Source organism: Oreochromis niloticus, linkage group LG3 (genome assembly GCF_001858045.2).
Source record: "Oreochromis niloticus isolate F11D_XX linkage group LG3, O_niloticus_UMD_NMBU, whole genome shotgun sequence".
Taxonomy (NCBI): Eukaryota; Metazoa; Chordata; class Actinopteri; order Cichliformes; family Cichlidae; genus Oreochromis; species Oreochromis niloticus.
Genome location: NC_031967.2, coordinates 47,970,508 through 47,989,580, shown reverse-complemented (window position 1 = coordinate 47,989,580; position 19,073 = coordinate 47,970,508). Strand labels below are relative to the sequence as shown.

The 19,073-nt window shown below is 40.6% G+C and overlaps 1 protein-coding gene across 1 annotated transcript; it reads left to right on the top strand.

Moving 5' to 3' along the window:
* LOC109198404 (uncharacterized) lies at positions 1-1,461 on the top strand. Its single transcript, XM_025905112.1, has 5 exons — positions 1-16; positions 208-316; positions 430-492; positions 574-636; positions 732-1,461. The coding sequence occupies exons 1-5, from the start codon at positions 1-3 to the stop codon at positions 1,366-1,368; spliced, it is 888 nt and encodes a 295-aa protein (XP_025760897.1). The 3' UTR covers positions 1,369-1,461.
* Positions 1,462-19,073: the final 17,612 nt, after the last annotated feature.

Below are 19,073 nucleotides of genomic sequence, written 5' to 3'. Positions count from 1 at the left end.
ATGGACAGCATATATGGTAGGTAAAACAAGACTATAACGGATTCTTAAATTTATACAACTGTATATCAAAAAATATTCAAAATGTTTTCTCTTCTAAACAATAGCCTGATTTTTAGGAACATGGCACACTGGGACATCCCACGCGGCTCATACACAAGGTTTGTATTTCTTCTTCTCACACAAAACAGCTTGTGCCTCATTGTTTAGAAGTAATCTTACCTGTTTCACACATAGTAACATTTAAATGTGTATTTCTCATTCTTTCTACAGGATCACAAAGCTATATAGGGCAAACAACACCTCTAAAAAACACAAGGTAAATATAGTGTTACACATGTTTTAAATGTGTGTGTGTGTGTGTGTGTGTGTGTGTGTGCGCATGTGTTCTGTTTAAACCTTGTATTAACAGTGCTTATCCCCCGGGTACAGGTTCAATAAGTTGTCCAGAAAAACCTACAGAAGCGGGGGCAATAAGACCAAGCCTTACGCTAGGTATGTATACAAGTCTCTATACATAACACACAATTTAAAGGAAAAAGGTTTTAAATATTTACAAATGTTCTAATACACCAGGCCTGAGACAGAGTACACAGTGTGTCAAGAAGAGGGGCCATCCGGAATAACACAGAACAAAGTGTGAGTATAGGCATAAATAAATCAAAAGAGTCAAACACATCCTGCTTTTGAAATGATACACCATATATATTTCTAACACCCGTCTATCTCCACAGCGATCACACAACCCCTTACCACTACGGATCCCTTGAAGACCCCTTAACGTTTTTGGAATATTTACGTGATATTGAACTCCCAGAACAACAAGAAAAACCACAATCTTTGGGCAACGTCGGAGAATCGGAAGAATTCTTCATCACCGGACCACACATACCAGCGAGTGAGTGTCTGCCTAGTGATTTCAGTGATGTTTTCGAGTACAGCCTATCAGATTTCAACATAAATGACATACCCGCCACTCCAGAATGTCTCAGAAACAACCGTGATTCAGACATAGGTTTTGAAGAAGGAGGCATAACAGACTCACAAATATCGCAGGCATATGATGCATACTTAAATGCAGCAATACCCTCTACTTTTGAACAGAGCCATTATGCTTCAAAAAATGATATATTATCTTTGATCGATGCTAAACTTAGTCAACATCAACGAGAAATAGAGGCTAAACTTAACCAGCAACAACAAGCAATACAGCTGAACTTGCAAGAAATAGTAGCTAAAGTTAACCAAGATCGAGAAGCAGCACAGGGCAACTTGCAAGAAATAGCACGGGTTCTAACAAGTAGCCACCAGGCAATAAACGAGACCTCAGGTTTATTACGTCTCATTAATACCACCATTCTAAATAGGTGACTTTTAAAATCCACATCATGGACCCACCCTGTAAATTATTCAAGCACAATGATGGTACCTCCGCTAGGGCTAAATGGTTCGACTTTGAGGCTTTTAACCACGCGACTGCGCAATTAGTAAGCAATTGTCAAGTTTTGCATGCAACACTTAGTAGTCTCGCTGCAGCACGCAGCGGTGTGTCTAATGAGCGTCCTTGTCCAACTCATTCTGAACCTATTGCTGATGATGCATCCGAAACACAGCCGGATTTTCCTGCAACCACGAATGTTACTGTTGTAGGGACTATTGTTACTCAGGATACCGATGAATGTCTTATTACTGAGCCTTCTTTCACCCCTGAACGGGTGGGTGCACCCAGAGCACATGCTTATCAGGGGACTGATGCTACTGTATCTGTTGCTGCTGCTGTTGCTGAGTCATCACCACACAGCCCCTCAAACAATGGAAATTCCTCAAGTGTTAACCATACACAAACACATGCTGCAGTAGTTGAACCCATTGTTCAGTCTGGGTCTGGCAGTCACAGTCAGCTTAGCATCAGAGAGATACCTAATTTCAACGCCCGAGAATTGCGCGAGCGCCTTGATTTTAGGGACATAAGTCTTGATGATCCAGAACAAGTGCCAGAAAGAGTTAGAAGCTGCCTAGCTAATGTGATAGACAGAGCAGTGGCTGGATCTCAGCAGGGTTGTGTTCTAAATGTGGTCCTGCGTGGGCCCTCGCTGGCTTCTGATGTTCAAGCTGTTTTAAATCCTGATGATCAGTATGACCCTGACCTGTTTCTCGACCAAATAGCACAAGTTATGCAAAGTAACGATGAATCTATCGGTGATGATGAATTAGAGTTTATTGTCACAGTTGCACAAAACAGTAGCGGTGGCGGGGCTCGCTTAAAACTGGCAAACATCCCTTATGATGAGATTCTCTCAAAGAAGGGTAAACATTTGTATACACCAAACAATACGCACAACAATCTGTGCTTCTCCCTTTGCATAGCACATTCATTAAACCCAACAGCCCCAGAGCATGAAAAATATGCTACTGCTAAACAGTTACATGGTCAAGTAGGTCTACGCGACACACAGACAGTATCATTCTCTGATGTCTGCAAATTTGAGAAACACCTAAACGTTAAGATAGTGATCTATTATCACGCAGCAGGGCGTAAACGTCTGCATACTTTTTTCACACATGATGAGCCAAATCCAAACACTGTAATGCTGTACCTACACAATGAACACTATCACCTGATTGAAAAGCCCACAGCTTTTCTAGGGTCAGCCTATGTGTGTAATTTTTGTTACAATACATATGAATCACCGCTCTATCACAGCTGTAAACATAGATGCAACGTATGTTTCACACTCTGTCACCACCACAGAGGGCCCACCGTGAAATGCAGTGACTGTAACCGCATCTGCAAATCACAACACTGTTACCAACAACACAAATTACCAGAAATAAAACACAACATGGTCCCGTGTGACAATATGAAGCATTGCATGAGCTGTGGTGTCACATATAAAAAATCAAAGAAATCACCACACAGATGTGTCCAGCCTAAATGCGAGCACTGCCGCGAGCCTAAATTAGCCGGGGACTCTGAGCATCAGTGTTTCATACAGCCTGTTGAACAACAGAAGCCTTGTGATAAATATATTTTATATGATTTTGAGACAAGGTATCACAACGGTAAACATGAGGCCAACTTTGTGTGTGCGTCTGATCTGAAGGGTAACAAGTTCACATATAATACATTAAAATGTGTGGCTGCGTTTGTGCAGCATTACAGACGCCCGAGGTTTCGTGGGTACACATTCATAGCCCATAATGCCTCAGGCTTTGACAACTATATACTTCTGGAGTACATGGTCAAGCAATGTATAACACCTACCGTCACAATGAGAGGGAGCCGTGTGATTTTGATGCATGACAAGGAGTATGACCAGCGGTGGATTGATTCGTTCAGCTTTTTGCCCATGGGTCTTGCCAAAATACCCTCTGCTTTAGGTTTTCAAGACCTGCAGAAGGGCCATTTCCCACACAGATTCAACACTAGGGATAATGAGTATTATGTCGGTCCATACCCGGATCCCTCCTTCTATGGTTATGAGCGCATGTCTGAAAGTGGTAAGGTGAGCTTCATGGAATGGTACCAGACCGCCTCACAGAACACCTTTGATTTTCAGGTTGAACTCAGACGCTACTGTGTTAACGATGTTGATGTCCTGCGTAAAGCATGTACCATATATCGTGACACTCTGTTGGGTTGTACACAAGTTGATCCATTCATGCACACAACCCTGGCTGCATTCAGTATGGGTGTGTATAAAACACTGTTTCTGCCTAGAGACACGCTCGCTCTCACGTATGATGGTGCATACGTTGAGCAGAATAAGACATTTTCAAACGTCTCTATTGAATGGCTTCAATATGTGTCCCACACCACCAACACAGTGATAAAACACGCTCTCAGAGGAGGCGAACAGAGGGTTGGGCCGTATTTTCTGGATGGTTTTGACCCCGCAGATCACACGGCTTACGAATTTGCAGGATGTTTTCACCACGGATGTGTTAAATGCTACCCCGAGAGTGAAGTAAATCCTGTCAGCAAAGCGTCCTACGGACTGCTGCACCGTATGTTTTGTGACAAAGTGGATGCACTGAAATCACAATACAGTTTGAGCGTTGTTGTGATGTGGGAGTGTGAATGGGCTGCCTTGAAGCAGACAGACCCTGCAGTTGTGGCTTTCATGCATACATACAGAAAGCCAGAACGCCTGAACCCCCGAGACGCCCTTTTTGGCGGGCGCACAAATGCTATAAAACTGTACCACAAGGTAGCGTGTGATGAAAAAATATTTTACTACGACTTCACCAGTCTCTATCCCACGGTGCAATCTAAAAAAGATTATCCTGTAGGACACCCTCAAATCATTTACAGCAACTTTGACAAGCTAGAAAATTATTTCGGCTTTGTTAAATGCACAGTACTGCCACCAAGAGGGCTTTTTCACCCCGTCCTTCCCTACAGGTGCCATGGCAAACTGATGTTTCCACTCTGCAGCATGTGCGCTGAAGACCAGAACCAGCACACTGCATGCGGGCACAGTGACAGTGAACGGGTGTTGAAAGGCACATGGGTCTCATTTGAGCTTGAAAAAGCTGTAGAGCTAGGATACAAGCTTGTTTCTATTGATGAGGTGTGGCATTTCCCCAACAAGACCGACACATTGTTTAAAGACTATGTGAAAGCCTTCCTAAAACTTAAACAGGAGGCCTCGGGGTATCCAGAACATGTGAAAACCCCTGAAGAACAGCAAAAGTACATAGCCGAGTATTATGAAAAGGAGGGAATAATGCTGGATCCGTCCAAAATATGTGTAAATAAAGCTGTTCGAAACTGCAACAAGCTGCTGCTAAACTCATTATGGGGTCGTTTCAGTATGAGGTCAAACATGGCGTCGTCCGAGCTCATCACAGATCCGTCCAGGTTTAGTCAGCTAATGTTCAGTGATCAGTACGACGTGCGGCAGTTTTGTTTCATCTCTGACGACGTCGCCATGGTGCAGTGGCGCCACGCCGATGGTAGAGCATCCCGCGTCAAGGACGTTAATGTCTTTGTGGGTGCCATGACCACTGCACACGCCAGACTCATGTTGTATGACTTGTTAGACAGCTTGCAACAGCGCGTGCTGTATTGTGATACAGACAGCGTCATTTTCACAGCACGCCCTGGCGACTGGATGCCTCCTCTAGGCCCTTTTCTGGGTGATCTCACCAGTGAATTAGCTTCTGGAGAGGGTGGTGTGGAGGATCACATAGTAGAATTTGTTTCCGGTGGGCCAAAATGCTACGCGTATCACACATCGCTGGGCAAAACCCAGGTCAAATGTAAAGGTGTAACACTGAACGCACAAAACTCCAAAGTTGTCACCCACGAATCCTTGAAAGGTTTAGTCCACAAGTTTGTATCCAATCAGGTTTCAGATGCACACCTAGTGGCTGTGTCTGATAATATCAAACGCGATAAAAAGAAGTTTCATTTGAAGAATGTATCCGTTGTGAAGAAGCTTAAAGTTGTCTACAACAAACGCCGTGTGCTCCCAGACTACACAACCCTGCCTTATGGATTTTAAATTAGATCAGGGTTTTGACGCTAGGTTGCAGCACCCGTTCAGCATGGTGGTCAGCGGTCCCAGTAACTGCGGCAAGACTTTTTTTGTCAAAAATGTCATTGAAAATGCATCCGGGATTATTTCGCACAACATTGATAACATTGTGTATATATACTCATGCTGGCAGCCTTTATATGACCAACTTCTTAAGATAAGAGACATAAACTTTGTTAACGGTATACCCGAATCTCTGGCTGATGACACCCTTCTGCCTATAGACAAGAACAATTTGTTAATTATAGACGATGTAATGAACGATGCCGCTAACAATTTAGAAGTACAAAACGTGTTCACAAAGTATGTGCATCATAGGAATTTGAGTTGTATATATCTGGTTCAGAATTTGTTTATTCAAGGAAAATCCAGTAGAACTATTTCCTTGAACACTAACTACCTAATATTGTTTAAAAATCCTAGAGATAAATATCAAATCATGCTTTTAGGTAGACAAATGTTTCCCGGCAATACTAAATATTTTTTAGAAGCGTTTAATGATGCCACATCCGCAACATACGGGTATCTTTTAATAGACTATAAAGCTAAGACCCCGGACTATTTAAGACTCAGAACAAATTTACTGTCAGACCGTCCGGTTGTTTATATCCCAAAACAAAAACTGTGAAGAGGTGAAAGGATGTCATCACGCATGCGGAGGAATCTGTCTCTGTTGGAGTTGATATACAAGTCTCCACCGGCTCTACGCAGAGTTATTATTAGCAATGCAAACTTGGATTTCATCAATGCTTTGTGTGAGATAGCCTTTAACGTATTGCAAGGTAACATTCCACTGACCAATCAACAGTACAAACAGCTAAAAAAGAAAAAATCTCTAATCAGACTGATTGCCGACAAAAAAATAAAAACTTTGAAAAGAGAAAGACAATCAACCAATCTGGAGGGTTTTTACTGCCGTTATTAGGGGCTGCAATCCCTTTCATCACCAGTCTGATAGCAAACAGGTGAAAATGGAACATGTGCAAAAGATGTTTTTGGTGCCCCAGCATCAGTTGGACTCATTGAAGCAACCACCACAGCACACAGGCAACATCAGACAACAGGCTCAGAATGACTTGGACAAGGAAATGCTTCAGGTGTTGCAAGAATCAGACATAGATGTGTATGAGAAAGCTAAAAATACAGCGATATTCTCCAAAGATACCTAGCACTTGTGAGACAAGGGGCCCGTGAAAAGAGCGTATTGTCTTTATCCCTACCGGAGCAGCTTAACACAGAGGTGCAAACCCCTCCTGCGGACACCCCTCTTGCTTATGGCGCTGAAGGTGTGAAGGATTTATCTCAGAGAATGTTTTGACACACATATCTAAAAGGAGTAGGAGGAATGCAGAACTCATTCTATCAGCTCTGAACCGTTCGCCAAACACTATTTCTTACAATGACAAAGGCGAAATTGTTGTCGATAAACACACTATACAGGGCTCACACATTTATGATCTGATTAAAGCCGTCACATCCACACACACACCTTCTGAAGGTTTCAGACCTATAGGCTGGACAGAGTTTTTAAAGGCTGTTTCAGATTTAAACATACCGTTATCAGCCATATCCAATGCCGGCGTACGTAAGACCCTTGCGTTGTATAAAACAGATCACACCCTGCCTGAAGACCCTGTTTTTTAAAACATACGCCTAGAAAGAACACACCGGGCGTCTCACTGCGTGATAGTACATTAAAGAAAAAAATAAAGAATAAAAAAATAAATTAAAGGGTGGTCCTGTCGAGTGGTTGGATTTTGAATTCAGACTATTTCTTATCACAGCTGTAATGTTGATGTTGTTTTTTCTGCCTAAAATATTGACTGTTTGTTGTTTTTTCTACCGTAATTTTTCACTAACTGTTAGATTGTTTTCTTTTATTACAGTTTTTCTATTATTGTTTTTATTATTGTATAATGTTTGATTTCTTTATTACTTTATTACTACATTATTACTACGTTGTTTTCTTTTATTACAGTTTTTTCTATTATTGTTTTTTATTACTCTTGAAGTCTGTATGATGTGGCCGTATAATATATATGCAACATTTTTGATAATAAATAAATACAATTGACTCGATTAAATCACGCTCTCATATCGTTTTTATTATAACCACTAGTACACATCAGTATCCTTGTTGCACACATACATAATCGCTACAGCCTGCCACAGGCTCTATGTTGTTGACAAAGCGACACACCATAGCATCGTTACAAGTTAAATTAGTAGAATACATGTTAAGCAAACGTGAATAAGATACACCATTTTGTATATGAAATAAGAAAATACACAATGTTGGCCACATGTGACGGAGAAGTCGTTCTGCACTTGTTTTCCTGAATATAAAATAGTGGAACAGTTTTTTAGAACAAACACCTTTATCTCTGGTGGAAAACGGTCTAGCGAGTTTCCAAAACTATCAAAAAAATAACAGCGTTTGTCTCTCGAAATATAAACAGCAAGCCAGTGTTCCCGGGCATTGTAGATGGGTGAGTGTTTACAATAGCCATAGCAGGCAGTCTTTGAAGCTGTGCATTGGGTAGCTGATCGCTGGCTAGCACTCCTAGAAAATGTGTGTTTTTATTGATAATCCTACCGATCACAGATGTTAGCTCTATAGTGTTCATGACCGTGTTTGCTGTCTCAATAGTAATCCAAGAGCACCTGTCTCATATTAGATATTTCAATGACTGAATCAAATACTGAATAACACAAGATGTTCATTGTGCGGGGTAGCGGATTTCTGAAACGGGCTTCAAGCCTCACGTTCCCAGTTTTAATTAACGATACATTGCCTGAATGTCCTTCGTCAGCTTCCAGATTGAAACAGAATAATGTATACCCGTTACCAAAGTCGTTACGCGATATGGCAAGTGCCCTGTCCTTTAAATGTCTTCCGGTGGTTTGTATCAGCTGATAGAATTCTCTGGTATACTGTTTTCTCTGAAAATTTGGCTGGAACGGTTTAGCAGGATAAGCCTGACCATCAGCGTATAAAGAAATGAATTCTACATCACAGTTTTCAAAATTAAATGGGTTACGGGTTGGACTTCCTGTAAAAGCTTCATTATCAATGAAAGCAATGATGACAAATTTAGGTATCCTGCCCATAAATAAATTGTCATTAGTTGATATTCGAGACCCTGCTGGTATGGAGAAAGTCTTTAAAGATACTCTGTCTATAGCATATTTTGCGTTTGCGTGGTGCAATGCCTTGCTGTGTGCAAGTCTGACGCTCGGTGATATACTAACTTTCTTGACAAAGAGACTGGCTGAGACAATTTTAACTCTGTACGCATTGGCATCCGCTGTCATGAGAGCAAATTCGTCTTTAGAGCGCACAAATTTCAGTGACAGGTCGATTCCATTAAGTAACAGTTTTTCTTGAAAAAACAGATCTGCGTGTACAGGAGCTATCAATTCAACAATGCTGCTATTCGCTGTATATTCGCCTCTGGTCACAAGGCCTTGGTTGTTCCCTTCTATGGATGTGTCATTCATGTGTGATGCTGTATCCTTACAGAATAACCCTGTGCTGAACTGTGTGTCTAAAGTGTCCTTACTATAATTGATAAGACATTCTATCACACCTCTGTATGGATATGTGTTGGATGATTGACTAATGAGCGTGTGTCCCAAATTAACATCGACTTGACTAAATAAGCTGCATCCAGGATAATTAATAAATCCCACGTTAGCATCTCTAGCCAGGTTTGAGCCATCAGCGTTTGTGATTCTCGCACGTGTGTAGATATATGTGTCATTTAGATCCAGGTAGTCTTCGCCGGACGATGAGATGTAAAACTCGATTGGGCCTCCATCGGTGATTGCCGAAACAGGAGGTATTTCAATAAACGTACTTTTCTCAATGCTGGTCTGTGTGTAGGGAACAGTAAACAGGTCCAGCTCTGTTTTTACACATTCTCCAGATTGACTGTGTAACAGCGCCATTTAGAATATGTCAAATGCTGTAGTTTTTGAACGCTTGGTTCTGGGTCTTTTCACTCCGCGTGACGGTGTCCGTTTGTTGGATCTTCTGGCTGGTTTTGTGGTTTTACGCTTTCTAGATGGTATGCGTGCTGTGGGTGGGGTTTTTGAAGAATTGGGCGTATACACATACACTCCGTTACCGTCCTGCTTAGTGTTTGTGGGCTTAGTTATGTTGGATATGACATCAGACACTATTCCTGACGCTGCGGTTTTAAGGTGGGGTTTCAGTATACCTACTCCTTTTTTAAACAACGGCACTGCAAATCTAAATAAGCTGCGGAACAATCCACCCAGACCTGCACCATATTGCGTACTGGTCCCTATATACCCCCCCAAATCACCCCCAGCTTGAGCGACGTAATATTTTAGATATCTTGTCTCGTCTGCGTTGTAGACAGCCATCCTTTCTTTTTTAAAATTGTTGTCTTATCGGGCGGAAGTGTAGCTTGACAAACACCTTACCGTATAAAAAGGGTATATGCTGATTCTGATCGTCTTTCAAATCAATTTCTATGTCGTCGATTAATGTCTTTGACACAGGTGTGTAGTGTGGAGTGTCAAATTGTAAAATGGCTATGCGCCGGACATCGTCTGTGATATTTATAGCCCTTAATAGCCGCGCGTGGGCGTCACCCACAAGTTGATAATCGGCGATATCTGCATAAATAAACATGTTGTATTTTCCCCCGTATATGTCAGCAGGATGCGGAGCATATGTGTTTTTATAATGAAGCACAAATGGTTCTTCTGTTTTGAATCCTAGGATTTCTGCCAGTCTCCCTCTAAATGTGAGAACGCAGCCTCTAGGCCCATAACACCTACATAGTTACTAACGGTGTTGTATTGTGTTTTAATGTCCGCCGTGCCTGGCTGCTGTTGGCATTTCAAATTAAATTCTTTTATTATCTGCTCCACAGAGGTATAATGACCCACAGACAGCTCAATCGTTGTTACGGATAGAGCGTCATCTTTGACAGGGTTATAAATTTCTACTTGCGAATCTGCTTGTGGAAAAGACAGCCAAGTGCGCGGGTACTGTATCTCTATAACAGCTACCTCATACTGATGATTCAAAACAATAGGTTTTGCTAACTTTGTTCTAAAATTAGATATCTTATTGCCTGGGTAAACATGAGCTGACGCATTTGAGAAGAGGGTCACATAAAAGCCTGCCTTGTTGTTCTTTTTATCCATCCTTCTTTACTCTGTCTCTGCACGGTGGTGAATGAATGACTGCAGAGCTGTGTCATCAGGGTTAATCATACCTCGATGATGTCTTTTTCTGGAATCCATGAATTAAAACTTGTTGGCCATCCTAACCATTTTACTAGAGCCATCTTTTTTCGGCCCACCTTTTTTCTAGCCAATATGCTTTCAATTTTAAATGTTTTGTTTTTATCAACAATCACCCGTTGTATTTCAGGCTCATAAAATGTGCCTTTCAACACCTCTCCTGCTAGATCGGCTAGTCTGTACACTGGGGGCTGTCTCCCTATACGTTCTTTGACTGTGAAAATCTCATCGGTGTAGGTTTGTTCGTATCCTTTTCGAACACTCCTCTCAGTTTCGATATTCGTACTGTGTCGCCAACATTAAATTTAAAACACACTTTCCTCTGAGGCTTGGTTTTGTACAGAGTGTTAAAGACCAGCTTCTCATTATCCTTATTTACCTCTGTTGGAGCCATATGGATAGATCTGTGATAAGCATTGTTATATGCCTGTGTGAGCTCGGGGATGACGTGTACATATCTCCTTGAGTTGACGGATGTTAAGTACTTCCACATTCTACCCTTGAAGCTGCGGTTGAATCTTTCAACAATACTAGATTTAACCTCACTAGCTGTTGAGAAGTGTTTGATGTTATATCGCTTCATTAGCTGTTTAAAGGTTGTATTATAAAACTCTTTGCCTTCATCTGTTTGTAGTTTCATAGGGATCCTTCCCTCGGCAAGTATATCCTCGAAAGCGGCTGCTACGGCTGGGCCCGTCTTGGTTGTGAGACATCTAACCCATGCATATTTGAGAATACATCTATACATGTTAGCAGGTATCTAACATTATCATTATCTGTCATGTATTCAGACATATCAACCAGATCGGCTTGAAACTGTTTGTCGATTCCATTAACCAATACTCTGTTTCTGGGAAAGTGGATCCTGGCTGGTTTATGGAGTGTGTAAGTGTCGTCTCGTTCTAAATAATGTTTAACCTGTGATAATGAGGGTTTTACACCTATTGCCTCAGCGGTAGCTATACGGAGCTTATTTAAACTGGCCAGGCCAGCCGGATGGGCCGGATCATGATAAATTTTATACAAGGTGTTTTCCATGATGCATGCAAGACACAAATGATAAAGCTGTCGGTGTTAACACGTCTTTTTATTTCATTCACACAGACAATGAATACTGAACAGCATACATTAAACCAGGTGTCTCCCAGCCCAGTAGTTACCAATCATGCGAAGCATGGCTGGTTTAGCACGTCGGTCATAACGACTTGCTTCTAGCAACTGCACAATGTTGTCGTTAATTGCGCATACTATGTGTTGTGATGATCTCAGTTCAGTCATAGTGTGTTCTGCAATTCGGCTGAATTGTGTTCCAGTCCATCGACTGTGTAGGAGCGCACAAACAGGCGTATGGCGGGGATGAAACGGTCTGTCTTGAGCCTTATCATCACATCGTCATAGTAGATGTCAAAGAAATACTCGGGCAATTCGAGCAAGCAGCTGTGTTGCACCTGACTGGGGTGAGATATTTGACATCCGTAGCATGTATCCTGTAGAAACTCGTTTAGCGCCAACATCAGAAGATGGTGGGTTGCAAGCTTGATGTCGATAATGGTTTCCTCAAACAGCCCGATCCTGTAGGATCCTGCAGCAGCAGCTGTGGAGAGGGGGGTGGAGATGGTGGGGTCTGGATTAACAGCGATGGGGGTGGTGAGTCTGTGAGGTCCCACGGCTGCGTGTCTCGCTCTGAAAATGGGAACAATAAAAATGTTATATTTTGTTGCTTAGATACACACACACACGCACACACACACACACACACACACATATATTTAACCTACCATTTGGTTTATTTAGTTGTCGGACGGCCTTATGATTTTAGGTTTGCACAGGGTAGAAGGCAAGCCAGTCTTCGAGCAAGTCGCAAAATCATCAAAAACAAGTCGTTTTCTAATACCCTCGTACGCAGTGTTGAGTCTATCTCTCTTGATGGCGTCGTCAACCTTGCTAAACATATGCAGCATAGCTCTCCAGTCGCACCACTGTATAAAAAACATATCCTTAAACCATGTAGCGCGCTCTTCTATGCTCAGAGGGTAAGGATTTAACCTCCAGTTTTCAACCCTCTGGCCGCTATAAAACTTTCCCTGTCATCACATACACTGAGAAAAATAAAGTCATCGGGGCTACGGTTGAAACGATCAGCCTCGACCCTGTAAAGCTCAGGGCCTGTTGGACTGTTCCACTGGGAAACATACAGCATCTCTGGGAAGCCCACATTGTCCAAGTCCGCACAAACAACAGTGCGAAAGAGTTTCCAGTTTCTAGTAGACATGCGTTGTGACTCCCCCAAAACACTCCCTCGCCACAATCTACACGAAGTATAACTGCTCCGTTGGTATATTTAACGGTATACACATACCCGTTACTGCCTCGATATTCTAACTTAAATTCAGTCCCGTCTACGACGTTTTCACAGCGTTGCTTTTTGCGGTGAGGGCCCCGGCATACGCCTGTAGACGTACCTAGAGCTTCTGTTGCTTGGGCGATGTCCAGGCTACTCGTCATGGTTGATACAGATGTCATCCTGCACTCCTTAGTTAGTTAGTTAGAGGGTTCTTTAGGTTGCGCTGTTGATGTTCCGAATGGTGAAAGAGACCGTTTTTATATGTATTGGTGCAGTCCTCTAGGAGGTGTCGTTACCGCCCCTTGGGGTTGGGCTTGTTTCAGGTGCCCTCTGAGATGCAGAGATAAGGTGTAAACAAACCAGTGATGCCATGTTTGGAGGATGGTCAGTAGAAGTGTAATGGCATGATAAAAGGTGAAAGTGGCTCCGATGGACCTGACACCGCCGGCCCTCTGCCATAAGATAAAGGAGACTGTTTGTATTGAAAACTATGGCAGTACAATTGAGATGCTCTTGATAAGGATGACCTCTTCTGCTGACTGTAGGGGGGTCTAACTGTTGCAGAATCTCTGTTGCAGAATCCCTGTTTATTTCTAAAGGAATGCCTGCTGTTTGTGGTATTCTGTTTGAAACTATTAACCTCTGTGTGTTTCAGAGCCCTAAAGAAAAAGCAAAATACCCCTAAAACTAGCTAAATTAAATGCTGTGTGTGAATATGTGTTTTTAGAAGGTGGAAAAAACTTTCTGTTAAAAACTATTAGCCTCTGTGTGTTTCAGAGCCCAAAAGAAAAAGCAAAATGCTCCTAAACAGTTAAATTAAATCATCTATGTCTAAATAACAGAACTCTGAGACCTATACAATCCTTTAAAAAAGAGTTTAATTAAAACACATAATGGTTTCATTAAATAAAACGCTATTAAACACATGTAAACATACGATCTCTGAACTCGCACATGCACGCGCAAGGTCCGTTCGCGCGCACATGGACGCGGAGGGGGATAGGGGAGGGGGTGTGGGGGTAGGGGTGGGGGGGGGGTGGGGGTGGGGGGGGGGCAAAAAGCTACAGGTATATTACTACTCATAAGAGCTATAGAAGTTAGTGCATTAGCTATTGCAGTTCCAAAATCACTTGCTGTTTTTTTTAATCTTGTTTACAAAACACATTTTTACTGCCTGGCCTTTGAAGTGTAATATTTTGACTATCACCTCTGAGTGTGTGTTGCGTTATTGGACCTAGTAAAAGCATCTAGTCTGGTGATCTGAAAGATCGAGACAAGCCAGTGACTGGAAGCTAAATTGGAGTGATGTGCTCTCAATTGTTTGAACCAGAGGAAACTAAAACTGTGGTATTTTGCACCAGCTTATGGTGAGCAATGCAGGCCTGGATGGAAGAGGCTTAATTTTGACAGGTGCCTCAACTGGTTTATATGAGCTTTATAGTGGGCTCTGTTTTCACACTTAAATTTGTAATAATGAACCTGAGAGGAAGGTTGACACAGGGGTAGTGCTGGTGTTTTTGGCTCTAAATAACATGATTTTTGTCTTGTTTTCATTTAAAATAAGAAAATGTAGTGGCCTCCATGCCCTGATGTCAATAGACAGTCAAGGAGAGGCTAGACTGACCGACAGGTTCATAAAGATGAAGATAATAGCTCATCGTGTTAAAAATAATGCAGGTTATGAGAGTTGGTGAAATTTGACTGTGCAGTTTTAAGAGGCTTCAGATATAAGCTCCAGCATTCTTTGACCATTGGTCTACAGCCAATCAGGACGCAGTACACAATACGCTGTAAGAAAAAAAAGGCATGCAAAATTGCACCCAAAAAAATCCACGAAACAGCAAGATCGCGAAAAGTGATTCGCGATATAGCGAGGGAACACTGTAATTCTTGTATATTTTCTGCGATGACAACTCAGTTCCCTTAGGATTGATAAAGTTTCTCTGATTCTTATCCTCAATTTTACATTTAAATCAACTGACCATTCATAGCAAAGTCATAGTGCAAAGGTGGAAAATGTGCAACTGTAAAGAAACTTAATGTTCATGAGTTTTTAATTATCCTTCTTATTCTGAATAAGTGATGTGAAAAGGGGCACTGCTGTATGATCTGTAACCTGAGCGCTCTAAATATAATTACTTAAAACGATTTGAGTTTATGATAGTTGCAACAGATGCACAACTTTGGAGCAGCACCAAAGAACACACAAGCGTCATGTTAAGCACAGCTGAAGTTCTATGTACACTGTTGAATCTAGGTGCAAACTCACTCAAAGAAACAACTGGTAAGTGTGTGATGTTACTTAAATACTGTTTACTTCTTTTTATAGTTATAATTGATTAATGTAAATTCAATGCTAGTTGTATACTACTGTTTGTGGTAATGGAGAGTCCTCTTCACACACTAAGGTTAGTTATGGAGTTCCACAGGGTTCAGTGTTAGGACCAATTCTGTTTAGACTATACATGCTTCCCTTAGGCAGTATCATCAGAAGTCATAGCATATAGTTTCACTGCTCTGCAGATGACACCCAACTTTATGCACAAAACCAAATAAAAACACAGTTAGTTAACCCTTTAAAACCTACCATAGAACCAAGTATGCTAGAGCAAAATTGAAAGCCATTTGGGGGTTTTTTTGTTCTTGTATTTTGTGGAGATTCAGAAATTCTTTTATTGCTGCCATATCACCTGCATTATTATAATTGTATTCTTTACAGTATTATTCTATTAGTAATATTTCTTACAGGATTGATATTGTATTAAAGATGTTTGTCATCATATTAACCTTTTCTATTACAGGTGTAGTTATGATCATTTCATACACATTGTATAGTATCTGTGCTTATTTATAAATACCCTATCAGAGTATTTCACTCTCAGACAGTGGACTTACTTGTGGTTCTTGTAGAGTATTCAAAAGTAAAATGGGAGGCAGAGCCTTCAGTTTTCAGGTCCATGTTCTGTGGAACCAGCTTCCAAATTGAAAACAACACTATTCCTAATTTAAGATTAGGCTTAAAACTTTCCTTTTTGCTAAAACTGGATATGGTGACCCTGAATCCTCCCAGAGTTATGCTGCAATAGATGAAGACTGCTGGGGGATTCCCATAATGCATTGATTATTTCTTCTTCAGTCATCTTTCTCACCCAATATCTGTAAATAGACATCTTTGCATTGAATCATACCTGTTATTAATCTCTGTCTCTCTTCCACAGCATGTCTTTTATCCTGTTTTCCTTCTTTCACCCCAACCGGTCGCAGCAGATGGCCCCGCCCCTCCCTGAGCCTGGTTCTGCCGGAGGTTTCTTCCTGTTAAAAGGGAGTTTTTCCTTCCCACTGTCGCCAAAGTGCTTGCTCATCCGGGGTCATATGATTGTTGGGTTTTCCTCTGTATGTGATATTGTAGGATCTACCTTACAGTATAAAGCACCTTGAGGCGACTGTTATGATTTGGCGCTGTATAAAATAAATTGAAGGATGTGTTCAGGAAAAAAATAATACATAGACTTGGATAAATATGTGAACAATAAATGTCTTTATTATTCATTGACTTTGAAATCGTGTGATTACCGGTAATGTGCTTCCAAGAAGAACAATATCAGTGGAAAGACTGACATGTTATCAGATTTTCCATTACCAGATTTATGCAGAGTCAATGTACAGTGTACTGAGATTTTGCTTTCACTTGCCAGCCAACCATTGGTGTTGGGTGTAATCAGTGACCATTTATTTAGTTATATATTAAAGTTAAACATTGAAAGGCTGTGATTTTATGATCGTTATAAACACTTGCATATTCTCTGTAGCAGTGTTTAAAAGCATACTGTGTGATTATTAAATAAATCCAACTTAAAAGCTTGCACCGAAGAAGAAGAGACTGGATCAAAGTGCATGTCATTCTACGGTCAAAGTCTTGCGCTGTACGGTGTTGAATGGCGGTGCAAAGTCACTCAGAAAAAACGGGTATGCACTTCTTCTTATTTAACATCAGTAGTCTGTACACAGCAAATCCAGCATGTCCAAATTAACACCGTCAGATTTGATTTCAACACTATTAAAGTGTCTATATGGGTCCACACCAGTGAGTGTTAATTTAACTCTTTTGGAGAGTTGGTACATTAACTCTGATTTAGTGTTAAATATCAAATCTGCCTGGAGTTGAAAATTTAACACTCATTAACACTAACTAGGTGTTAAGAGTTTATATATTAACTGTTACAGAGTATTTTATTTTGACTACAAAAGAGTTATCGTCTAATTAATTCTAAAAAGTGTAAATTTTACTGTTCTGATCTTTTAGAAATTCCTTGGGGAAAAAAATTAAAAAGAGCCAATGTTCTTCTGAAAAAGATTTATTTTTATATGCACCACAACTTCAAAAAATTTTCTAAAACATGTAACAATATGGAATAATGTATATGTTCTCATTTTCATTAGAATATTGCTTGTCAAAGGGTCTAACATAGGTGAGCTGGTCAATTGAAATAACAGCATGCTCATTACTTTTTTCTTCAATACAGTATGCATGAAAGTGTTCATCAAAGTACAAGGTGTTGACACTACAGCCTATTATGACTGCATGTTGTTCATGTATTATGATATAGCAAATTTTCTTAAAGACTGGTAGATCACTGGACATTCCAGTGCATAAAAACAAACCAACCTGGTATTCAGTGCCATAATTTCTAACCCAATTTGTAGTTGAAACATTTGCACATGAATCTACATTTAATGACTCGCACAACAAATGTCCACCTTCCATGCTATCAACTCTTTTTAATTTTAAAGGACCGAACCGAAATCTTTTAAAACAATAGTTTTCATAGTAAAAGGCCAATTGACGCTGATGTTGCTTTACTAGAGATTTTGTAAGGTTTTTAAAATTTTTGACAGCTCTTTTAAAAAAAAATGTGTTTTGCTTCGAAACGCATACACCATATGTGGATAAGAGGGCAATTTTCTTAATACACCTTGGATAGTGAATCATTAGGTGGTGTTTAGGAATTAATTTTCTACCAGGGAATAAGTTTTTAAACATGTTATGGTGATCACAGATCAGATGTTTCAAGTAACATATCATGCCATCAGTAAGGACTGGGGACAACACAATACAACAATTTGCAACAACAGGAGAACAAAATTCCAGTGGCTATTGTCCCGCTCAACTATGTCTCCAAAAATTAGTGGAGTATTGCGTAGGATACATAATGACTGAATGCATTTAAACCTAAGTGTTTGCTGTTATCATCTATTTTTAACCCACTTGGTTTATTTTTACGCTCTACAAAACCATAATTAAACGTCTGTATCCTGTCAAGTAATGTGCTACTGGAGATGTAGCCATTTTTGATCATGTATTGAAAAAAAAGTTTGAGCTCATACTGCACAACTCCTTCCAATAAATCGTGCATTATATCAACTGCATAATTGTCAGTGCTGTGAAAATATTCCAATGAATTGAGCACACAAGATCTTTTAACTCCGTAAACGGAAGTGAGAGCAGGGTCTTCACTTAATGCATTACAGTGTTCAATATGAAGTTCTCTGGAGCGCAGAACAATGTCTGAACTGTCTTCATTAAACACAGACTGAATTTCTTCCTTGTTTACTAAACAAAACCTGCACCAGTTTGTTGCACTAAACGATTCAACAAAACCTAGTAAGCCATTTAAAGCAAGATTGTCTCCTGTAACTTGAACAACAGAACCAAACACTGGCTCTTCAGTAAAGGGAAGCAGGATTCCTTTAATTTCTAAAATTTTCAAGTCATCAATCAAAGGCTTTAGTATTTCTTCAAAACCATATTTCTTTAAGTCTTCTGTGTAGAAAAGAGCAGCTAGATGTACATTCATCAGCACAGAGTTAACCTTTGGTGGGAGATTTTTTAAAGTGAAATAAATACA